Below are 26,795 nucleotides of genomic sequence, written 5' to 3'. Positions count from 1 at the left end.
CTCAAAAACAGTTGGGTTTACCTAAAATCTGGGAGGGGGTAAAATTGTTTAGCATGATGTGATGGACCTACATGTATGCTGAAATTTTCAGAAAAATCTTTTGACAAATGAATGAGTTGTGGGTCCTGAAATGGATTTTTTCCTGAATTTTACATTTCCAATTTTGAAAATCTTCTCCATTACTGAATGGATTAAAAGAAAACTTTGCATGAATGTTATGTAGAATATGTTAAGCAATCTATGCGTGTGGATTTTTGATCTTGTGAAAAACTTTTCTGAAAATAGTTGGGTTTAGCTAAATTTTCACGGGTATAAAAATTATTCATCTTGATGGGATTACATACATGTACCTGAATGCAGAAATTTTCAGAAAGATCCGTTGACAAATAAATGAGTTGTGGGTCCTGAAGTGGTTATTATTTTTAAATCTCCTCTTAGATGACTTGTAGGATGGATTGTGACCAATCATTGCATGAATGTTTGGTAGGATATCCTTTTTTATCTGTCGAAAACATGGCCACCACTAATAATAATTGATGACTTGTTGAAATAATTTGAAAACAAGAAGGAAAATTGGTAGTATGGTGAGACCGACCTATGCTGAAATTTTCATAAAGGTCTGTTGCTCAGTGTTGGAGTTATTGCCCTTAAAGAGAAAAAAATGACAATTTGAGATTTATTTTATAATATGAAAAGCTGTTGGACAACTATAAGATGTTCTGTATTGATTAAATGATTCTTGTGACAATAGTACGGTAAGGTCAAGAGTCCAGCTTTAGAATGCTATGAAGACTATGACCAAGTGAGCGATTCAGGCTCTGTAGAGCCTCTAGTTTTACTTTCATTTATTTGTTTGTACCAGTATACATATATCTTGTGAATAAACACAAATAATTGAATTTTGGCCAAACTGTGGTAGCTTATACATGTACCTTAATAGACCCCGTGACTCGTCAAGAGGGGACATAGAAATGCCAGGCGTCTGTCTATTATGTAGCCTTAGTATAAAGAGTTGTAGATTAAGTTCGACTTTGGTTATGGTTGAATGATTTTTACAGAAAAATATTTAAAGTTTTCTGCTCTTTTTTTTGTAATGCTTTTACTAGTTAATTTTATCATTGTATTTTAATGTTATTTGACACTGATAAAGAAGGGAATTTGTTGGTTGAAAACTAGAAATATATCTTTTTTACGCGGGGGACATTGGAACGCTATAATTTTATTACTATTGTGCCCCAGGTTAGCAGATACATGCATCTTATCTTCTGGGTCCCAATGTAACAAGGTCTTTGCATTCTTGCAACTCTCTAAAGTAACTTAATGTATGCAGTGTTACATTATGAAGGATGTTTCAAAATGTTGGGTTTCCATGGGAAAAATCTTAATGAAGATTAACTTTCCCACACTTAAAGTTTGCTTTCCAAACTTAACAAATCCGTAAAAAATATTCAGGCTTTCAACTTGTCAAAGGGAAAGTGAGGGATAATTATCAACTTTCCCACACCAAAATTGGACTTGCCCTGGGTGACAGGAATATGGAATCCTGGAACATTTACTTAGTGTGATATATGATATGAATAGAAAATTCTCAAAGACTGAAATAAAGATGTTAATGAAATGAAATAGTAATATAAAGACAGAATCGACTCACTAAATACAGGCCTAAACAAAATTAAGTCCACTTTATTATCCTGATGTCAAGCAAATAACAATGGAGAGAAAAGGGACACAATTAATGCAACATGGTAGTTTGCTCCTTACAAATATTTTTGAGCAAAAATGTGGAGCAAGTATTGAGTATAACTTTCATTTTTTCTTGCTTGGGGTTTGAACTGAGTAAATGTAGTTCCAACAATGTGAGATATTTCAAGAATAAAAAAAACATACATTGTATTGTATTTAAAAAAAAAACAAAATTCTAGGAAAAGTTCGAAGAAAAATCATACCAATATATATTGATCATCTTTGAAATAACCTTAGAATAAGAAAGCAATATTGCAGGCCTTAAGGTCTCATTACTATTCTTTGAAAAGTTGTAATTGATAAAATTACATAAAAATAGAATATTGCACTTGGATTGCAACGTGATCATTTTTACATGTAATTTGTTTGAACGTTTTGTTTTATGATGATAATTTATTATACACTGTACAGTAAAACTGGTCTAAACCAAATCCAGAATAAATTTTACTTTAACAGTACGATTTTTTGTGTAATGTAATAAAAAAGTAATCATGATTACATCATTTTTTCACACAGTACCAATAGTTGATTACATATGATTACACATAATTATAAATTACAATGATTACTGATTACATGTGATTACTTATGAAAATGTAACTAATTAGAGCTGATTATCATTACTAATTAGGATTTTCCCATCCCTAGATTAAACTGAAAATCTGTCTAAACCAGACACTGTAAAAAATTGAAGTGTCATTTTATCAGTTCTAATGTAAATTGAACCATGTAAACTGAATCCCTCAGCCTGTCTAAACAATAAATATTTTTTAAACCAAAAAGTTTCAGTTTTGACAAGTTTCACTGTGTTTTTATTTTAATTTCCTATGCATTTTGACTTAAAATATTTTTTAATCTTGATGATTTACTTAATTAATCAATTATTCATTGATTGAAGACTTACAAAAAACAATACTATGATTTTTTTTTTGCTTCCAGATTCTAGAAATTGGAACAGATTATTGATTTTCTGATAATAGACTATCCATCAGCGTGTCGTGTTGGGATCAGATCCTCGCAGGAGGTAATAGCATTATATATTGTGTATTGATTTTTTAATTCTAATCGTTTCAATCAATCGGTTGATGACTGTTGTGTTTTCAGGAATTTTCTCATCACGGCAAGTATCGATAAAATTCTTATGACGTAAAAACTATTCAACCAATTTTAAATTTGTAAGAAATAAACAACTGTCATGCTAAAAGGTAATAAATTTCATTTCCAGAGACAAATCTATAAGATTCTGTCCAATTCTCTTTTTGGAGTTAAAATCCATTTGTGTAGAAATTAACGGATGTTTATTCATTAGAAATTCTCAGAAGCCTGTTGTTTAACTGTAGAAATTGATGAATATTTGATCGGAATTGTTATATATAGGTAGGTCAGTGCACAATGAATGATCTTCTCCGATCAATCTTTATGACTCATTGACATTACATGGAATAAAGAATCCTGTTCAATACAGTCTAGTATGCATGTACATGTATATGTTATTCCATGTTGTGTAAGAGCTTTCATGAAGACAGAAATTTCCTTTTACATGAGTAGTGTTGTACGTACATACATGTTTGGTTCTTTCTGTTTCACGAATAAGGTAATCAGAGCCTGACTACTTTGCAATACTGTTAATGTAAGTGCCTTTTCTTTCCTAGTCATTAGCTTTTTTTATAAGACTGCAAAATATTTGCAGTAGTACATATTTAATGATATGAGGCTGTTGTCATCATTCATGTTGTTTTCTATGTCCTTATCTGTAGACACTTCATTTTCATGCTATAACTTGAGTTGGTCTTTGTACAATTTTATAACAAGGTTTCTAACCCCCAAACATTGGTGGTATTTATTAATGGTGTTAGGGCCCAACTGTTTTGGAATAAGGGGCCAAATTGGGGCCAAAACAAACATTTCATTGAAATCAACTATTACTTAATACATGTACAAATGTAACTTCAGTAAAATATATAGGAATCTATGATATTGTTCCACAATATTTTTAGGTCAGATTAAGGTTGATTTTGGGGGTTGACATAATTCTTTAGGATTGAGGAGCCAAAAAAGGACCAGAAACAAGGAGGTAATTGTGATGTCTATTGTTTTCTTGATGAATGGACAATAACTTAACTATTTATATACATCGTATCGATAAATTCAATTGTACCACAAGGTGCCCAAACGAAGGTTGGGGTTTATTTTGGAGTTTGTAGTTGGATCCACTAAGAAAATGGCCAAAAAGGAGTCATGTTGATTCTGGTCACATTCTTATCCTTTGTCACATATCTTATTGCAACTGCAATTCAAAACTGTATCAAGCTTGAACAGTGTGTCCAAATAAACCCCAACTGTTCAGGGATTGATCTTTGCAGTTTTATGAAGGTGCAGTCTGGACCAGCTTTTACAATGTACACTTATATTTAAACCGCCTTGAATGTCATGGGTTCAATCTCTAGCTGAGTTGCACCAATGACTTTTAATTTGAAAGGAAATAACCACTTTTCTGCCAAGCACAATTCATATTGCATTTAGGTGATAGAGTGACAGCGGGTTGACTTGGAGTGGAATGATGTGTCTGAGTTGGGTGACATGCCTACCTATGGGCTGTTGCTGTTGTGCACCCTCAGTGTATCTATCTTGTACAAAGCAGAGTCTGTTGGATTAGTCTAATGTTCTCATCATGAAATGCATAAAATATCTGCCATTAGATGTTGAACATCAATCAATCAATCTCTTATAGCAGGATCTGTTAGTTTGGTCCAATGTTTCCATCCTGAAATGCATGAAATATCTGCCATAAGATGTTTAACATTAATCAATCAATCACTTATACCGGTATTTGCTGGGAAATAACATAAATGTTATTTGTCCCTGGATTACATTCTTTTGATTACCGCTATAACCTTGGTTCCCTTGATTACCCTTAGTCCATCATGCTTCATTGATCTGGACAGTCTGGCTCATATCCAACAAATATGTATTTAAAATGCTCCTCTCACTATTACAAGAATGTCAGTCAGTTATAAAAATTTCATTTAGATATATTTTTGATGTCATAATCAGTTTTGTAATGAATCAATAAATTTACTATAGAATGTTATTTGTAGTGACAGTCTGGAGATACTTGTTCAATTATTCAGTATAGACCAGAAAAATTTCAATAGTAGATCTGTATTAAGAACCATTTCCTGTATGAAGCGTTGTAAATGTCATTGTTATTGTCCGTCCTTTCCATTATTGAGAAACTGGTTTTAATCTTGTTTGTCTTTCTTTTTTTTATTTTTGGCTGGGTCTGCTTATAGAATAGTGAATGTTGGTCTTGTAGCAGGTTTGTGGCAGAAAAAATATTTTATTAACATTTTTTTTAGTAACGGTAAATCACGGCCACTGGATATTTAGTATGCAACTTCAGTATTGTGGTCCCATATTGTGGGATGGGATTTGTGGTCTATTGCACTACTATTTCCTGTTTACGGTAACCTGGCTATTTTTGTCTTTGACCTATTTTGAACTGTATTTTTTTTTTATAGAAAAACCTGTCAGACAGGTGAATGGCTGACAGTCTTTGACAGAATATACACAAATTCTAAATTCAGATGCATGTATGATGCTTGCAGAAACATAAGAAAGGTCTGGATTGATTTGAGTTTTTTTTCACTGTAATAATTTTTGACTTACGGACCTTTTCACAGCAAAAAATTGGACTTTGCAAGAAAATCTGGTTTTGTTTTCAATGTGACAGCTTCTTTTCACATGGTTAGGTGAAAGAGATTTATATTTTCTGTCTTGTATGATTTGGTTGTTTTATCTACTTCTTGGACGGCCTGATATTTTACCTATCATAAAATGGGGCGATACAATATGAACAAATTCACTGTTGTCATTAGTAGTTGTTTTTAGGCTGGTTGGTCGAAAGTGACATTGTGATTTTTCTGAGGTTGTTCTCTCATAACTATTGGTGTAGTTAAAGACATACGATTGCTAAAATTTCTATGATGGAGATTGCCAAATAAGGCAAAGACATGTCACGCAATTTCAATTTTCTGTACATTTTTTTTTACGAACGCCAGTAAGTTATCAGTATTTGGCCAATCGGGGAGCAGACCTGTTATCAGGTTACTTGTGTTTCCATGGAGGATTGTCTTAAAGGTTAAAGGGTAAAAAAAGCAAAGCAATACCGACTGAGTCAGAAAAAACAAACTCGTCTATTCTTCTGATTTCTTGACAAAAGCTTATTTATATCTGGTCCTCATGGAAATCCTTGCATGTTTTCTATCAGATTTGCTATAAGAATTATTCTTACCAATTTGACCCTATCAATTACTGCTTGTTAGATTATGAGGTACAAAGTTATCCATGAATGCACACTGAAGCAGACCTTAAATAAAGGCTTTATATGTAATTTAAATTTCAAAATTTGTGCAATATTGTGTCCAAATGAGTTGTTGTGTCCATACTGAACTGTAAGCCCCAACTTTTAGTGCGTCAAAAACTAATAATGTGTCTTGCCTCAAGTGAACCAGGTTCAACTGACTGGGTCGTATCATACTGCGCTCTGGGGGAGCTTTTTATTTTCTTTGGTAAATTGAGCCCTGAACTGGCTTAGGACTAAGGTTTAAATAAAATAGTTTAACTGAATGTTTTTGTCATAAATGATATTTATTATGAGGGATTAAGTTCCAAATTAAGTACAGTTGTCACTGTTGTGTTATATGGGTTGCGTATTGAAATTACCATGTCTGTCCATAATTCTATCCGTTAATCTATCCATCCTAATGTTGTAATAATTATCTAGACAACCATTGATTGATTGCAAATTTGGTATGTAGCTTTATAACAATTGTGCAAACATTGTAAGTGTTTTTGGTTGCTGTTTGATATCAGCTTCCTTTTTGTGGGACTTTGCCATTTTTTACCACATGTATAATGTAGAATGATACTGAACATTTTTTGTCACTAAGTTCAGTGCTGCCACTGGACTGATTGATTTCAAATTTGAAATGTAGCTTATTATAGGGATACATTGTAAGTGATTTCAGTTGCTGTCCGATGTCAACTTTCTGTTTGGTGGAATTGTTGTAAGTTTTCCGGGTCTATCTAGCGCCACAACAAATGCAGCTTCATGTTTGATGATATCACAGGCCATCACTCTTTGGAGGAGAATACAGTATGAATAATTCTCTTACTCCTAATTTGATTAAATTCTATTTTGTAGTATCTACCAGACATTGACATAATTTCACACTATCCTGCTAAATGTTTAATGAAATGTACAAATTGTATCCATAAACTGAAAAATTATTTCTGTATTTTAACTGCATCATAAGATGTGGACTCAGTGACAGGAAAACAAAAAACTAGTTGATTAATTGGTCTCAGTGCAGGCAATTTTGTCCTGAAAAATGCATTGATTCCTCATCCTGAAATGGTAAATCGAAGCATGTATGAAAAAATGGATATAGATATGTCTACCTAATTCAAAGCATCCCCAAGCAACACTTTATCTCATTTTCTGTGGTCATTATTTACCATAAAGCTGTCTGAGGTTAAAGGAAATATGGTGCCGGTTGATAGCTATTGATTCGTTATAGCTGTTAACATTTTTACTCTGTCATTATCTATAGTAATTAGGTAATCTTGAAGTGTTTAGTGCAAAGACGAGGTCCAATATCACATTTATATTTTTTGTGGCTTGTTTAAGTATGAGGTATGGATTTTTAACCAGTTTTCAGGCTTTACTGTGACTTTATGTTATTGATTTGGTTTGAATAATGATTATTATCAGACTGTTAATGTGGCAGTTGACCTTATCTTAAATTCTCTCATTAGTAAATTACTGTAATTGATTTCAAAATGATTGATTGTAAAGATAGAGTCTTGAGAATTAAGTTTTATTTTTCAATGCTCAAGGCCCTTGCAAGAAAAAAAATGTACATGTACAGTTATTATCTGATGATGAGTGAACATCAGTATGATTTGGTATAGTACATGCTTATTGATATAGTACAGCTCATAAGGCTTGCCCAAAATATAAATGCACAGTGCTCAGTTATGGCATTATACACTCTACACGTTGACATACTCCCAAACAGTTAGATTGGGGAAAAGCTCTTGGACCCTAGTGGGGTCTGGGAGTAGGCCAGAGTGTCAACAAAGCAGCCCAGCCGCTAGTAGGACATACTCTGACCGAGTTATTCGGTCAGGTATCCCAAAGGCTGGGCTCTGTCACCAACACCAGTTGGTTCTACTAACCCACTACATCGACCGTGAGAGTCCTGTATTGGTATTCAAGGTCGTTAAAAACCCCCAATCATCATATGGCATTATAACTGACATTGAACAGTACAATATGAATTATATTGCTTTGGGAGAGCACTTTTGAGGAATTAATCTCTCCCTTATTATCCAGAAAATGATGGGCCATTTTAAGGGTTGGATTTTGCTTCTTGGTTCAATGATTTTTGTACCTCCATGTACATGATAAACATCTATAATGATAGAGAACACACAGGTACAGTATATTAGTAATACAATGTACTTGTCTTATGGCTTCATGTAAAAATGTCCCCCACCCATTTTTTGTCATACATGTACATGTACTGCTAAATATTTTTGAAGTATGACCTTGAGATCAAGACTAGGTATAAATAATCTATTTGAAGAGCTGTTAAAACCTACTTGCAGTACCAATTATAGTCTGTAACGTGTTTAAGAATGACAGGGTTTGCCTTTTTTCATTGGCAGATATAATAATAGGATTATTATCAGATAAATTCGTTAAGATAGTTTATTTTTACACCTACTCTTTTTCCTATGAAGGGAAGTGGTATAAAGTAATGGCAAATCTTTCCTTCATATATCATTCTGTTGACATCCTTGCTGAAGATATTAGGTGTGGGAAGACATTTACATGTGACATTAGAAATGGAATTTTAAGGAAAACATTCCTACCAGTTACATGTATCTAGCTAACGATTTTAATCCCCTACTGGCAAGCCTGAAGGGGCTACAGTTTTAGATTCTGTCTGTTTGTCTGTCTGTCTGACTGTCTGTGCATCACATTACTTGTCAAGCTTGTTTTCAGGTCCTTTGAGGTATTGCCTTGACTGTATCTAGTTGTTACTCTAACAAATCTGGGCACTCTTTTGTTTGATTCAAATGATAAATAGATGGATTTGAATGGCTATCAAAGTATCAAATATTAAAATTTAGGAGTTCTTACAAAAAACGTTGGAATTCCTAGAATCATTGACTCCCTAATAATTTAATTTCTCAGTTGGTAAAAATGATAAATAATTTCAATCAATTCCTTAAAAAATCAGTACCAAACAAACTTGTGAATAGACATGTATGAATAACAAAGGCTTTATCATTCATGCCATAAACCAGTTAAATTTTATTCAGTGTCAGAATTGTAAGAACTTCCATTATTTCAGTAAATAATTATTTCTGCTAGAATCTTGGTTCCCTTGACTTCTCTTCCAGTTAATGCTTCAGTATCAAATAACTTGTCAGACAAAAGGCAAGAAAGGATTATGTCCTTTTAGATATTTTGTCTGATTATGGAGGTCATATTTACATTTTGTACAAATGGAATGGCAGAGATCAAAGATTTTATGTTAGTTAAATGGACAAGTATACAATATGTATTTACTGGTAATGCAGGCTCATATAACCTGGTTTGGTAAAAGGGAGCCAAATTGTCATAAAAAGCTACATTTGGACTTTCAGCTTTAAAAAAATGTCCCTTTTATGTGCCGAAGACTGCTCAGTTGGCAAATTAAAGTTACATACTGGATTTAAACTAGTATCCAAATTTGCAAAGCCTGTTTTCTGTTTGCTCTAAAGTTAAATTTTGTATTTTGACTTGTCCAGACAGATTGTGAGTAAGGTGATAATTCAACTTCTGCTAGGCAAATTGGCAAGAACTATTTTTTTTTCATTCTGCACTTCATCTTGAGCCACAGTAAATTTTTCCAAACACTCCGGACACCTAGACTGAATCATTAGGATTATCCCATTTCGATTATGGAGTTGATAAGCAAGTTATTTCTAGGATGTGTTTTTATGGTAATAAAAACAATGGAGAAGGCTTTAAGTAAACAGTGTAGGAGTGTCAGATTATAGAAGATTTAGATAGCCATGACAGTGTCTGCGTTTATAATTAGAGAAAATGCTATTGAGAATTATCATGGGAAATCGTAATCTACATATCGTATTGTATATTTGGAATGTTTAGTTTTACATTAATCATATGATGTGGTGACACTACTCCTAATTGTCAAGACAAAAATATTGAAGTTTTTCTTAAATATCAAATTGTATTGTAGTACAGTGAAGACTGTTATAACAGAACCCTGTATGGACTTCAAAATTTGTTTGGCTTAGACTGGTGTTTGGTTTACCAAGGTTCAAAATATTGTACTTTAAAATTTATTTTAGGGGATTTTAAAGAATGTCTGGTATAGACAGGTTTTTGGATTATTCTAGGTTTGGTTTAGCCAGGTTTCACTGTAATTTGGTATATTATTTGAGACATTTAAGTGTCTGCTCCATTGTTAAGTGAGAGTCTTGTACATTTGGTAAAGGGCAGTGTAGTTGGCTATTTTAAGTAGAAAGAATGTATTATAGTTATACTCTGTTCTAAAAGAGGGGATCTTATTTTACCCTTGTCTGTCTGTCCTTCCATTTGTCAATTTTCTCTGCAACCAATGTACTTGTCAGTTTGGTTGGAGGGGGGGGGGTTGGAGTGTCTACGAGTTTAACTTATGTTACTTTATATAGTTTATTGAAAGCTCTTACTGTGTTGTGGTCTATTGCAATTAACAAGAATGTCTTATTACATTCTTATTGAAATACTGAAGATAAGTACAGAGATTCTGTAAGAATAAGGGGGGGGGGATGTCTGGAAGAGTTCAAGAATAAAGGGGAGGGTGTTCCAGAATATTGTTTTGTGTTGTGTCCTTATTGAATGACTTATGATGTACATATGTACCCTAGTTTTCAACCTCGCATTTGAAGAACTCAGATTGATATTGCATATGATCTTTACATACATGTAGATACTAACACATTATATTTAACAGCAATTTTTGGCATGGCATGGGTTGTGTCTTTATTGTATAACTTTTGATATACAAAATGTACCATTGTTCTCGACCCTGCATTGGAAGAATTGGATTGGTATTGCATATGATGAGGACGTAACTTGTTGTAGGTTTAAACTGGTCTAGAGCTGGCATGTCTGTTCACTGCTAGTAGTCCTTTGTTTGTATACGGCATTTGTGTAACTTATAACCAGTTTCTTCATTTCTGTTTTTACGAGGGTCTTAGATCTTTTTGAAATGATTTTTAGGTGTGTTTGATTTTTTCCACAGTGGCCACATTTGGAAAGCATATGGGCGGGCTTGAGCTCAAATTTTTCATCCCAGTGGGATTATTGTCTCTTTTACATATTTACCAAATCCATTTTCTTTATATTAATTGTTTTCTTTTTTGCCATTATTATCAAATTTAAAGAAAAATGGTAGGTTCCAAATCATGAATGTTCCCCCTGAATCTGCCACTGATGTATTCTGAACACGCATGCTGACAAAAAGTAATGGTATGTACTGTCAAAATCAATACAGACATACATATAATGAAAAATTTATTATGTATAAGTTCCCATAGAAGGTCTCTTGATATATATACCTACCTACATTTGTGCCTGAGGGCACATAAGGCAAGGACTAGTAGTCTCCAATCATCTCTGTTCTTGTGCTTTCTTTTCCATTTCACCTCAGTTGTAACCAAGCTCTTGTATCTCTGCTTCTACCTTTGGTCTTGTTTTTGGTTGCCCCTGTTTTCTCTTCCCTTCAAGTCAACAGCAGGTCTTCCTAAAATGTGGCCAATCCATCTCCATCTTCTTAGAACTGTTGATGTGTTCTCAGATCCTGTTGATTGGAGTAACTCTGTGTTGGTGATTTTGATGTATATACTGTGATAGTACTTATATTGGTAGGGTACCAATTTTCATGGTTTTCATGGGTAGGCCAAACCATAAAATTTGGTTCCTAACAAAAAGGAGATTCCCTTCGATGTGTTTATTGAAAACCTCAAAACCACAAATTCAAGAATCCACGAATTAGTGTTTCTTCCCCAAATTCATGAAAATTGGTACCAATGAATAAAAGTACCTTCACAGTAGTCAGAGTCAATTGTTTTATTTTGCAGGCAATGAAGTTATGAGCTGACAGATAGATTACAGTTTGAAAACAACTTATCAAAAACCTGTAGTAGACAATGGCACAGTCACCAGTAGACAGTAAGTAAAGAGTGCTTAATAATTAAACAGTACTGTGAAAGTACTATTGTTCCTGGGGTACCAATTTTTGTGGTTTTCGTGGAAAAGCTAAACTACGAAATTTGTTTCCCAAAGAAAAGGATATTTCCATTGATGTGTTTACTTAAAATCTCAAAACCACGAATTAAAGAATCCATGAATTTGTGTTTCTTCCCTAATCCACGAAAGTTGGTATCCACAAATTAAAGTACTTTCACAGTATTTGGGTTTCTAACAGCAGCTGCATTGGGGCAAGAGATGGTTGAACTATGGAAGTGGGCAGGAGGTGATGTTTTTTTGTGCAAGTTAATATTCCTTGAGTATTCTGCTCTTGTAACTCCTCTCATGTATTGTAATGTGTATGTCTGTATAAAAGCCAAAAGAACATGTCAGGGCATCCCACCTTTCTAAAATGGTCTAAAGTCAACTGTAATTTTTGCTACCTAACAATCACATTTTGTAAAGAATGTTTAGAAGCTAAAATCAATGTAACTACTGAAACAAAGAAATAAATAATAAAAGATTTTTTTCTGAGAGGTTACACTGCATTTCATATCAAATTACATGTAAATTATTGGATATTTAAATTGTTGGATCAACACTAAGTACCTTCATCTTATGTAAAAAAGTTTTCTTGATTTGTAGTAATTTTTTTATTGCTTGTAACTCCTTTTCAATTCAAAAAACATATTTGTTCAAATAGTCCTCTTCTCCAACCTCAGTCAGTCACATTTTCAAAAAAATATTAATATGACAATAATTTATAGATTTACACGATTTTATGACCTTGGGCACAGGTTGATTGTGAACACATGTGTATTAAACTTTCATTTGCATATTTATGTAGACACATTCATGTACTAGTTCAGAAACTGAATATTAAAATTGAAATCTGAAAATATAGAAATAAGGTTCAGTTAATTCACAGGACTTATGTCTTGTGAACTTGGCATGCCAAATGTATTTTTTGTGTATACACGTACAAGAATGTATCGGTAAAATATAGTAGAGTCCCTTACATACCTGTTAGTTTAAAATTTTATTGATATCAATAATCTTTCTCAAAAATATATTATTCAGTTTTTGGATGCAAAGTCTTACTCAAATTATCCGTTTCAAACAAACATCTTCTTGAAATGTCAGTTTGTAATGCTTATTGTTACACCTTGCAGTCTACTTACTACTAGGTAAGATTGGTGAAAGGGGAATAACTCATTTTCCTAACCTGTCATTTTTTAGTCAATAATTCAAGCATAAGTTATCTCCCTTCGCTCAGGAATTTCTGGTATTGCTCATTCTATTGATTTCAGCTTCTTCTCCTATGAATCATGTAGGACATATTGGTTTGTGACTAAAAGGTTTGAAAATTGACAGTTATTATACAGCTAAGAGGTTCTCCTTAGTTGTCACAGGCCATTTATAAATTTGGATTGGTGGTTTCGAGGAGTTTAATTGCATTGGGTTGGTATTGATTCAGTTTTTGCTAGAGTCTGTAGTTTATAGACTGCACTATATTTCATAGAACATCTGCAAATGTGATTGCATATATTTTAGATAAATTTAAATGTAATTATGTTTCTGGTGAAAATTTGTAATTTAGACATTTTATTAGATTATTAGCTGTTTTTGTGGAGGAAATGCACTATGAGAGAAAGTTCCATAGTATTTTACTATTTTTAACTCAGCTTTACTTACATTTATGAAAGCTGTCTGTTTAAAAAATTGCAGCTTTGCATTCTGTCTAAATTAAAAATTTTTTAAGAGGGGAGGGGTGGTCCTCATTGATCATTGAAGGGAGCCATCTTAAAAAAATGTCAGACTAAGTCCAAGATGACTCATTACATGTGTATAGAAAAAAGCCAGTTTGTCTATGAATTCTTGTAGGTTCAACATTTACTAGTTGTTAAATAGATTTTTATAAACTTGATGAAACAAATTGTTACTACCATGTATGTACTTGTTATGTGTGTGAAGGAAGTTTATTTTCATTAGATGGTGGGTAAGGGAGATAATCATTGTCCATCTCTTACAGCACATATAATGATTATTTTCAGGGGATAGAGATGCTCTGCCCTTGATTGGATAACAATTACCTGATGAACTGCCCTTGTTAATTGTTTGATTTCTAATATGATGTGCTTCAAAGCTCTTTAGACTTTTTAGGTAAAAAAGTGCTAAAAACATGACCAACATTTCGTGTAACTCATATGCTGCATCTTTTCAAAAATATGAAGAAACTAGTCCTAAAAGAATCTAAATAAACCGCAGCAACTCCATTTTACCATTGTTTTACCATGGGCTGGCCATTTTTGTTGTTATTTTACCCCTTGCAATGGGACATAATTAATGGCCAGGCAGTGGTAAAACAATGATAAAATGGAGTTTCCATGTTTTATTTTGTAATTAGATGGAAATTTTAAGTTTTTATCATGCCAACGGTTTTTTAATTTAAGTCTGATGGAATGTTTAAATCTCCTTCTCAATTGTATAATTAGTTGGGTGATAAAGCTACATTGAGCCTAATGTTATAATTGTTCAATGAAGCTACATTGAGACTCATATTATAAATTGGGTAATAAAGAGTGAAAAAGCTACATTGAACCTCATGTTTTAAATATGATGATAGAATTACATGGAGCCTCTCATGATAGATTGTTTTGAATCATTGAGCACAAAACCAATACTGAATCATTCTTATTAAAATGTTCATGAACATCTTTAAACTAATTGACTCCTTCCCACATTTTCAATGACCAAAATTCATGAAATTTTAAAATTTATCTTTAGACTAGAAAGCTAGCTGATTTAGTATTAGCCATTTACATAAATCTCTACCATTTTGTTAGGTGCCAGCTTGGTTCTAGAATTACGGTTAAAGTATTGTTTCCATAATTAAAAGCAAGACACAAGTACTGGTTCTAAATCTTAAATTTATCACAGAAACCTCTTAGGGATACTCTCCTAGAACAAAATTACGGCACATCATGTTAATTTTATAGTCTGTCTAAGATATCACGGAAAGAGGTTGGTTTCTAAATATTGGTTATATGAATCTTATTTGCATTCCATGGCAGAGAGATGCAAGTAATGGACTCTAGCGAAGTGTCGCCTTTTTGATGGTAATTCATGAGTTTCCTGTATGTAGTCATGGAAACCCAAATTTAATAAAGTTGTACAAATTGAACAAACAAATGAAAATTTATATCCACGTTAAATAGACTATGGTAGCATCTTGGTAAATGGACCTTGTATACATTTTATAATTGACTCTCGTGACAATCCATGGAAATGGCGAAAATTGAATTAAGGAATTTCTCTCGATTGTAGACAAATGTGACAATATATATTTATTTCTTGATAATAGAATTTACAATGGCAGAGTGCTTGATTAAGATATAGGGTCTTGGATGCAGAATAAATATTATCCTGTTTAGAACTGGCTTTTACAATGTCTCATTTCATGTGGTTTGTGTGACATTTTGAATTATTTCAGGAATTGCTTGCTATATTTTTTTGATAAAAATGTACTTGCTTAGACAGGCATTTGTCAGACGCAAGTACTTTTTTCTTTGATTTACCATTTTGTACTTGAACATTTTTATCTGTCAGCCCGTCCTTAAAATCTGAGAGCTGTTTTTTTATGCATCTGTCTTTTAATAATTTTGGGGTCATTTCTGGGTTAAAGGTTAAGGTTGTTCTTACCAGAAATTGACCAGTATGACTTTCAGCCACAAGAGCTTGCATAAATAATTTCCAACTGGTAACAGCTACATGTAATTATAGAAATTTTTTTTCTAATTTAAATCAGAAATTGGATTTTAAAAATCCAGATTTTACTGTTAAGTTTCATCTTTAACTGTATATTTACTTCTTATTTCATTATTTGCAGATTTTATATTGGCTTAGTAAAATCAGGACTGTATTGACTTACTTGAGGTTTAAGATAACTTAGAAAATGATTTCACTCCTTTATGCCATGGAAGTTCAACACTAATTTAAAGAATTGGAAGAAAATGTTTTTAAAAAGTTTCTGATGGTCAGAAAAGATGGCTGCTATTGTCAGATTTTCATTTTACAATCTGAGAATCACTTCTTGACACTTCTTATCAAAGCACTGAAGTTACTGTTAACAAATTGCAAAGCATTCTGAAAAGTAATACATGATATACATTTATTTTTTAAAACAATATTTTGCCTTATCTCCTTTTCTCCTTGAGAAACTAAAGGCTTTGGACAAGTCCTCTTCTCATTTCTCTTTCCTGGGCTGATTTCACTGTCTCTGTCAAAGTCCTCAATCACTTGCTCTCTCTTTCCTCAGTTCTCTTCCTGTGCTATATTTTAAATGTAGAATTTTAGACCAAGTGATCTATTGTTGGTACTGCATTGTATGCATGAGAACAATAACAAGATGGTTTAATATTCTGAAGCAGCGATCTTATCTTCTCATACATCCATCCAAGTACTCTTTTGAGAATCATGAGTCGCTATTCCAATTCATTTAGCATATTGTTTTTGTCGAAGGATAATAAATGGAGGTTCGCTGTCCTAGATAGAAGGTTTTAGCTCTTGATGAAAGAGCATTAAAATTCATAAAGGATACCAGAACATAGAACAAAGGGATATTAATGATTTTTGTATTGTAGCTTTTCTTGGAAGTTATAATCGATGTCCATCTTGAAGTGTTTCATCTTGGTATTATAGCATTGTGAAGATATGTCATGTGATATATTTACAATGACTTCAAGTACAGATCTTTCAAATGTTTTGATAGGTTCATTTGAAATACCAATAGAAACTAATACTGCTTGAGTCATTGCTTTTATTTCATTAAGTATCAGTCTTTATACAAATCAGTGGAGGTTATTCATGCATGTCAAAAACCTACTTAATTCAATTTTATTCCATATTCAAAAACAATTGCAGACCACATACATGTAACCAGTCTTAGTTTGACATTCCATCATTGCACTTTTGAGATTAAAATTAAATAGATTGTGTATGAAATTGGCTCATTGCAAGAATTATTGTTACTTAAAAATGTAGCATACATGTACAATGTACATGTATGTGGACAGAAAAATAAATCGTTTGGGGTGTGGAGGGGGGGGGGGAGGTTGTTTCTACACTGTTGATCAACACTACCATAGGCTGTTTCTGAATTTTATATGGACTAGCTGATACTTGAAATGAGTTTTATGGACTAGCTGGTACTTGAGATGAGTTTTATGGACTAGCTGATACTTGAAATGAGTTTTTGGGTACCAATGAAAATCAAATTATAGGTATATCTTGACCTTATCAATATATATTTGTTGATTTTTTTTGTAATTGGAAAAGATTCAGCAAGGTAAGAGTTAACTCCCTTTCAGTATTTTAGTTTATTTTTGCAATCAGTACAATTGAATTAATATTTCTGATGCAAAATTATTTTGAGTATGTTTGTTCGTACAGTTACTGCATATACATTTATGGCCAAACAAAATTAATTAGTATGTTCTCATCCCCTCCCGTCCCTAAATGTTTGTTCGTACATTTACTGCATATACATGTATGGCCAAATAAAATTAATTAGTATATTTTCATCCCCTCCTGCCCCTGAATGTTTGTTCGTACAGTTACTGTGTATACATGTATGGCCAAATAAAATTAATTAGTATGTTCTCATCCCCTTCCGCCCCTAAAAAATTAACAAAAATGAAAAAAATTAGGGCAGGAACCTCAAAATTAGGAATTTTTTTTATGTTATTTCTAGTATTGAGATACTATAATACAATTCTTTCATTTCTTAGTGACTAAAAAGATGTTTCTCCTCTGACATTCAGATGTGGTTATGGATTTAGAACACATCTATACCTCAAATACTGCAAACCAACTAATTTTCATGACTTTTATGAACGTAGAATATCACGAGAATAAATAGTCGCCAAAAAGCATACATCTATCTTTATATGTTCAAGCTATTATTTTATTAAAAAAGCGAAGCGAAAATAAATCTGCACAAAATTAGCGAACGACAGCAAAATGCGAAAAAAAGTTGTCACGAAAAAAAGTAGTCGCGAAAATAAGTTGGTTTACAGTAGCTAAAATTAAGGTAGCAAATATCTGGTAAGAAATAGAAAATAATAATAAAGAAAAAATCCTCCCACTTGCTACATATTTTTTTCGAAGGATGGATGAGAATCTACCATTTTAATTTTCTTGGTCTGATACATACATACTTGAATTGAAAAGATTTTACACAGAATTTGGATGGTCAAAACATCCTGTGTATCCTCAATGTGTATACTATAAATACCAAATTATGGCATCAGTAAAGAAATTTATCATGTATGTTTCATTCCCTGCCTTTTTTTTATTATTGGTTGTAACATAGTCAATGAAATTATTAAGAATATGGTTTTGATTGAAGCAGTTATAGAATATAATATTCCAGTAGCTTTTGAGAGATTTATTACCAGTTAAGTTGTGGAGTGCTCTGGCTCCCTTTATAGAAAATCTATCAATGTTCTAATAGTAAAATATTTTCTTTCAAAGATTTCTTGGCACTTAAAATTATCAATTATTTATTATTTCTATATTAAGATTTTTTTTGTTAAATTGTTCTTTTATGAGTATTTGAATGTTTTTCAGTATCAGGATTTTTGCATAGTGCACAGACCATAGTGTTCAAATTACACTAAATCTAAGTGTCCTATTTTTTTACAGAAAAAAAGGGGGGGTCCTTTCAATTTGTGCAGTCAAACTTGTTTTAGCGAACACCTGTTTCCAGCAAAAACCTGTCTTAAAAAAAGACTATTGTTTTATGTTACTTTATGTTACTTTCATGAGCATATAGGGGCAGTTTTTTTGTTGTACTTGTGTAAAATGATGTTTTTGGCCAGCTGCAGCCTGCCCTGTGGTGTGAGGGTTTCCTTGTTCGTTGAAGACCCAAGGATGGCCTAGGGCTGACATTTTCATTCAGGTGGGGTTGTTGCCCCAGCGGTACAAGTTTGAGTCCCTTGGAGGGAATGACAAAAAATTTGACAGTTTTGACATCATTGGGAATTTTCAGACCTTTCTATACGATTACATATCTTCCCTGTATCAATTTGATCTGATGGAGCAGTGTAGTGAATAGAGTCGTTAAAAGACTTGTTACTTTGTATGTATTATTTTAGTTACTTGGCTTTTGTTCCTGGATTACAATCTTTTGATTTCCGCTAGAATCTTGGTTCCCTTGATTACTCTTTCTAAATGTCTCAAAAGCAAAATCTATGTATAATTATATGCATAAAAAAGAGAACTGTTAATGATACAGTGTATATAATTGAAAATATTTTAATTGAAACTTGTTACCTTATTCCTAGATATTTGTGACAATATTTGTTTGTGTCTTGATCGTTAATAAATATGTGTTGCCTGAAATAGAAAAGGTCAAATTCTAAAATCAGGACTTCATATACCAACAAAATTGTACATCATGACTAACATTGATATCCCAGAGGAAAAATACCCATACTTTTCGTAAAATTAAGATCTCTATTTATCTGGAATTATTGGTCTGATAAAACTAAGATTATAAAAGATAATCATGATATTATTTTCCTAATGATAAGATTTGCTTAAATTTTCATCAAAGATAGCTTTGGTATACATATATATCTAAGTCAGTGTAAACAATGATTACAGGAAAGATTTTCTGATAATTACATACTTGTTTTTATAGCTTGTGTTTTAATACAGTATTCTTTTAAGTTGTATTTTACACTGGCATTGATTGTTGTATTAGGTAGGTACTATCTATTATGATGTCAAGACTCAGTTTCCTGTCTCAGAGCTGATATTTCCCTGTTTTAAACTTTGTTTATTCAACAGTTTTATAGAATTTTTAGAAATTTTCTGGTTTCCGTGGCGAAATTTGGTGGCATATAACTTTACCACAACTGAAATCATTTTTTGAGACTACAAATGTAACGTTTCCTTGGTTACCTTGCCACAGGCAATAGGCAATGTGCAACAGGATATGAATATTCCTGAGTCCTACCAATTATTGTAAACATATAAATTTTTGCATTTGCTTAATTCTGCATTAAGTGAAAATTTTCACAGGAACAAATTTGCAAGTATTTTTTTCACGATTTTCTGTCTACTGCAAGAATAGGGAAATAAGCATACCAAGAAAATTGATATGTCTACAGAAGCGTGGCGTAAATTATTTGAACCTCATTTTAGAGGTGTTTCTAGAAAAGCAGAAGCTTACCCTACCGGTGCACCTGGTCCATGCTCCCAGTTTTTAGTGAAGTCCAAGTTGCTCATTTACTTTTGTTTTTTTTGTATGTATGATTTTAGTTACTTTATGTTCTTTGTTGTGTATGTCTGTTTTCCATGTCTGGTCTTTGTTCCTGGATTACATTCTTTTGATTACCGCTATGACCTTGGTTCCCTTGATTACTCTTTTAGTTACTTTATGTTCTTTGTTTTGTTTTTCTGTTTTCCATGTCTGGTCTTTGTTTCAGGATTACATTCTTTTGATTACCGCTATAACCTTGGTTCCCTTGATTACTCTTTTAGTTACTTTATGTTCTTTGTTGTGTTTTTCTGTTTTCCATGTCTGGTCTTTGTTTCAGGATTACATTCTTTTGATTACCGCTATAACCTTGGTTCCTTTGATTACTCTTTTAGTTACTTTATGTTCTTTGTTGTGTTTTTCTGTTTTCCATGTCTGGGGTTTTGTTTCAGGATTACATTCTTTTGATTACCGCTATAACCTTGGTTCCCTTGATTACTCTTTTAGTTACTTTATGTTCTTTGTTGTGTTTTTCTGTTTTCCATGTCTGGTCTTTGTTTCAGGATTACATTCTTTTGATTACCGCTATAACCTTGGTTCCCTTGATTACTCTTTTAGTTACTTTATATTCTTTGTTGTGTTTTTCTGTTTTCCATGTCTGGTCTTTGTTTCAGGATTACATTCTTTTGATTACATACCATGAAAATTGATATGTCTACAGTAGCCTGTCGTAAATTATTTGAACCTCATTTTAAAAGTGTTTCTAGAAAAGCAGAGGATGCTTTGTCGCTGGATTACATTCTTTTGATTTCTGCTAGAATCGTGGTTCCCTTGATTACCCTTTAACCTGATTATAGAATCCATAGCAGGAATGTTTTGAGAGATAGTTCCTTTAACCATTGTGGTGTAAATTGATAAACTAAAATAACATTCATGGGACATAATTTGAACTTCATTTACTTGAAAAATCATAGCAGGACCCTCCTCAGAGATGCTTTTGGTTTGAAATTAATTCTGATGTCAATTTTATACATCCATTTACGACCAAAGTATTATTGATAAGTAATTTTAACCTGCTCAGAAAAATTAATAGAAGCATCCTGAGAGATACTTTAGTTATGCAATTCTGAACATCTATTGCATTACTGGTAAGAAATTCTAATTTCACATACTAGAAAGGTCAAATTATAATTCTAATGTGATGTGCTTCAAAGCTCTATAGACCACAGCCATGAAAAAAAAGTGATAAACACATGACCAACTTTTTGTGCAACACAGAGGCTGAGTCTATTAAAAATATGGAGAAACTAGTCCTATTAGAATCTAAACAAATCACGGAAACTCCATTTCATCATTGTTTTCTCCTGAGTTGGCCATTCATGTTGTTATTTAAGCACTTGCTATTGCTTGGGGTAAAACAATGTGACATAAATGGCCAGACATTGGTAAAATGATGATAAAACGGAGTTTCCATAATTTATTTCTTAATTATTACCTGATATTTCTACCTCAGCTACAGAAATACTGTAAACATATTAATTTTCTTGGTGAACTAATTTTCACTATTTTCGACAATTTTTTTTTCCATATAACTCAATCATTTTATTTCAAACCATGAAAAGTGACACCCGTGAATCTGTTCACTTGACATAATCCACGAAAATTAGCATCCATGAAGATTTAATATGGTTACAATAGTCTTTTTTGTCACATAGAAAATAGAAATTTGTTGTTTTCATTTACTCATGGGCTGGACTTTCTGTGTTAGGGATAGAAGGTAGCCACTTAGCCAGATGCTAATTGACCTTAAATGTGGCTAATCAAATTTTGATGATAGCATTGGACATTAGCTACAATATTTGTCTGTGCCTTTATTTCTATTACAGTGTGCCAGATGAAAATGTTCAACTACTGCTCAAACAGTTTTTATATTTAGTTGCCATATGGAGGGTAACTTTGGCAGTGTTCTAATAACCGGCCATGCAGTGTTTTATTTGGAGCTTTATAGATCTGTAATTTGAACTTTTTTTAACCTTCTTGGAGAAAATATTACATCACTGTTCTAAATACCTTGAAATTACTTAAAATTATATTGAACCCTTGAAACCAACACTGTCTTAACAGGTAACCTGTGTATACCAAACTTCTTCTGAAATCCCTTCATATCACTTTCAATAATTTTTTAACCTGAGTAAATGGAACACCTGCCTTTAAGTTACAAAAATAGACGTTTAAATGAAAAATCTGACAATAATGGATAAGAAACATTAAATCTGGTAAAGACACAATTTTGGTCTTAAACTTATTTCTTTTTTTCCGTGTTGAGTCTATCGTAATGCTTATTTATGCCTTTAATGTTTTTTTTTCTGCTGAGTTCGGAAACATTTTATTGACATTGCTCTCGTTTTACCGCTGTTGTTAATTCTGGTTAATGTAGGGTGAAAATGTCTTCCGTCTTCGTAAATCCTAATCTGTGTTTGTATCAACTGTTTGCATCGCTTCAGCGACCAAGTTTGTAATTTCAACGATTCCTGGCGTTGAGATTTGTGCTTTAAGGAATTTAATTTTTTAATTTAAGTTTTTCTTACCAAAACAAATGATGCACTGTGTGAACCTCTTTCTATATATTTTCAAAACAATTTTGCAATTTGTTGCAAAAAAAAGTTTTTATTTTCACTGTAATATATTGATATTTATTCATCTCATCGTGATTTAAAACTGTACAGTGAAACCTGGTAAAACTGAAATAAAAAAACAAAAACAAAAAAAACTACAACAAAACACAAAGAAACATAAAAAACATGTCAAAATCAGACATCTTGCGTTTCATTTCTGTTTCATTGTGTTTTATACTGTGTATAGCCAAAACCTTCCACACCAATACAGATATTCTGTCTGAAAGAAGTTCAGTTGATGCAGATTTCACTGTGTTACATAACCAAAAGTGCCAGGTGTGAGAATAATAATTTGAAACATATGATAATCACATGAGATGTAATTCACATATGTTACAGTGAACACATGATCATCATATGTTATCAAGCCAATGTTTACAAATGAGAATTGAGACTGAATCACACGTGTGGCACTTTTGGTTATGTACTTCCATGGAATATAATGATTTAGTTACAAATGCTGTGATATTACTCCTCTAATGACATCTTCCAAATTTGTTAGAAAAATCACTCAAAAGTGTTCTAAATATGAGGTAGTCTAACTGGATGACCTTTTTTTCTAAAGAATAACATTACTTTAAACTGTTTATGACTTATTTTTTTCTTCTTAATATTACTCTTAAATTTAAAAAATCACTTCATAACCGCATACTTCATTTCACTAGAAAGATGTCACTATTGACACCAATTTTCAGCCATTCATTTTTCTTCACATCCAGGATGTCGCTGATGCTCTGTCCCAAGTATTCTTGATTTTAACTACAATTTCAAGATGGTTCACATTTCCTGATACTTCAATATTTATTATTTTCTTGTATAGAAGAAAATGATGTATACTTTCCAAGTAAAAAGAGGATGTGTTTGTTCTGAATAGGCCTAGGATATCACTGAACTGTGTATTATTATTTTTTTTCTTGTCAGAACATACCACTATTTATGCTATTACCAGATACTACTGTATATTATACATATCATATGCACTATATTCCAATAATTTCAGAAAACATCAAGGAACCCTTTTCAATATCTCCAAAGTAAAAAAAAATTCAGTATCCTACAATTCTGTCTGAAAATTTTATATATTGCGATTAAAATCATTTCTCAAGTCTCGTAAAACAGTATATATTTGGAGATTAACGAGAATTTTTAAGTTTTGCAACATCTTACGATATCGTTTGTTTTTAGAATGACAATTTTTTGTCAATAACACAGAGATTCAGCAAAAGTCCCATGGGGATCTGAGTCATAACAGTGATTTAATGTTCCTGTCATGACTGTTATATTGATGTAATTTCCTGCGTTCAAACTATTTCAAGCATCAGTTATTTGAGTTCTTCTGTTTGATGAGTTAAGATATGGTGTAAAATTTTTTCCTATCTTATTGCTTAGTCCCTAATATGGTTACGGCTTCCTTTCAAATCTAAAGACCCAACAGGCTTCCGTTCATGTTGAAATAATAATTTGATTGTTATAAATTGTAGTAAATTTGGCGATTTCTCGTTAAAAGATGCTTAAGGATACAAATTAAGGAAAGTCAAGTGATTTTATGAAGCTCTGTTGATATATTTCTTTCCACTTCACGGAAATTCTGATCGTTTACAGTCCGTATGATTGGTTTGAGGCCTAAAGCAGCAGTGTAACCACTATGCAATACATTTTTCAGACCATTACACATTTTAATGGCTTCTCTGTCTCCGAGATTTGTGTATTGTAGCATTCTTGATAGTTGTTAAAGACTAATTTAAATTCTGATAAATTGTTTTGTACTTTATAGAAGAGACATGTCAGATGTATCTACAGTCAATTCTATATTAGCTGCTACATATACAGTCAAATCTGTATTCAGCAATAACATAAAATAATATGTTCAAACTTTTTAATCCTTTACAAGTTTTTAATAACATACCAGTAACCATTTTTTAAGAATATTAGAATATGGCTGAGATACATTTCAATTACTTCAAAAGTACTTGCTACATTTTGTATGTAGATCATCTCTAATTTCCTGCTTTCATGTTTTGGCCGTAGATTTTGATGTCTTTGTTTCTTTCTTCAGTATATTTATTTTGCCAATATTATTAAAGGTAGATGAACTGTTACTGGCAAAAAGGCAATTTTCATGAAATTTTAATTCAGCAATAATTTGATGGATCCATTTTCATGAATGGTCATTTCCTTTGAGATTAAATCCGTGTTTCTTAGAAATGAAGTCATGTCTTGTAACAGTATCTTGTGAAAAGGGGATTAAAAGTCTCCAGACTTAATTAGTTTTTAGTATCAAATTTTAAATATCCTCTTTAAGTAAACTGAAATCAGATGTACAATGAAATTTTACTTAATTAGTTTGAAGGGATTTGATCTCCTACTCGCCCTTTTCGAATCTGTGATTTGTTGCCTCTTAGTAACAATATTATGGTTACCAGACACTGGTCATAGATGGTAAATTACCCATATATCACCTGAATCGTGACAGGATAAGCCCCCGATCGTTGATAATGTTGTGATCTGAGACAAATAAAGAATCTCCAGTCTTGTCCTTGTAATTGGATTTCGCACATTACATCGACCAATAATAATTAAATTTGTCAAAACCTTGTGACATGTTGTAATGGTAAATAGTCATTCAAGTTTCACAAGGCCAATTTGTCTTCAATTGTTTTCTTGTGTAAGACAACATCAGTATTAATTTCCATATATTCAGGACTAGAATAATTATCAATTAACGTTTGAATGCATCCTGCTTAGGTCTGAAAGATACTTTTATGCATATAGTGTTGATTCTCTACCAAGAGAAATGCATGGGTCCTGCAAAAAATTTTAAGATGTTTGATTTTTTTTTTTTTTATAATTATCAAGATTTCAAATTTCATAGTGAATTTCATGTTGCTTTGGATTTCTTATCAGAAATTATCCTAAAATAATACAAAAACAAATTTCCCATTAGCACTGGTCCATGGTCTGGGACTCTTAATGTAGAGTTACTCATTTACTTTTGTTGCTTTGTACATATTATTTTTGTTACTTTTTGTTCCTTGTTGTGTGTCTGTTTTCCATGTCTGGTCTTTGTCCTGGACCTACCATACTCTGTTTGTATTGTAATGTAACGGAAATTATTAACCGTAATGGAAGTAGGAGCTAGGCATGCTATTAAAACTGGTTTAATCCACCACCATTTCCGTTAGAAAATTTCTGTACAAAGTCAGGACTATCACGGTGGCTTCCAACTTTCTGATAGCTATTTGTTGTACACTTTCCTTTTTGACCATTACTTTTGACTGTTACCTGGAGTTTATCAGTATGATAATTTTCTTGTCTTTTGGGAAGCTGGTAAAACAAAGCTTACAGTAGAGGAATTATTTGCAGTGAAATGTTTGGATATCAAGGAGACTCGTAAAAATAGTGGTAAACTCTCCAATGTCCTTGTCCTTTGGCAAGTTAATAAAAGAAAAGGGATGTCAAGATTTATTTCTCGCCCTTAAATGGTTAATAAATAACTGAATAAATCATATTAAAGGTTGTTGAATGTGGACCATTTCCAAAAGAGTCAGAAAATAAAACAAAATTTTGTTTAACAACAGCTTGTTTTGAAGCTACATAAAAAAATTTATTTTTTCTTTCATCTTTTGAAATTAGCTGTGCATGCTTAAGGCTGTATATTTGTAAGTCTTTATTGTACATTAAAGAAGAAATGTCCCATATGAAGTAATAAATTACAAGTATTTGCCTCTTTATTTACATGTGTATATACTGCAACGAAATCTGTGTATATCAAACTGCTTTCTGACTTGAAAGTTTT

At 32.3% G+C, this 26,795-nt stretch overlaps 1 protein-coding gene across 2 annotated transcripts in view; it reads left to right on the top strand.

Moving 5' to 3' along the window:
* The window catches only part of LOC148605420 (protein Fe65 homolog), an 85,772-nt gene that overhangs the window by 3,101 nt on the left and 55,876 nt on the right, over positions 1-26,795 (top strand). Inside the window, exons 2-3 of one of the 2 annotated variants that reach the window (XM_088548183.1) lie at positions 2,683-2,767; positions 11,950-12,040. In XM_088548183.1, the coding sequence (XP_088404309.1) occupies positions 12,019-12,040 (22 nt within the window). In that variant the 5' untranslated portion in view covers positions 2,683-2,767; positions 11,950-12,018. Of the gene's footprint in view, positions 1-2,682; positions 2,768-11,949; positions 12,041-13,329; positions 13,520-26,795 lie in introns of those variants that run through there. The other variant, XM_088548184.1, reaches the window with a different exon arrangement.

The sequence above is a fragment of the Perna viridis genome, chromosome 10, assembly GCF_037379345.1.
Source record: "Perna viridis isolate PV_CMFRI_1.1 ecotype Kerala chromosome 10, ASM3737934v1, whole genome shotgun sequence".
Lineage (NCBI taxonomy): Eukaryota > Metazoa > Mollusca > Bivalvia > Mytilida > Mytilidae > Perna > Perna viridis.
This window is presented reverse-complemented; position numbering and strand designations above follow the sequence as displayed.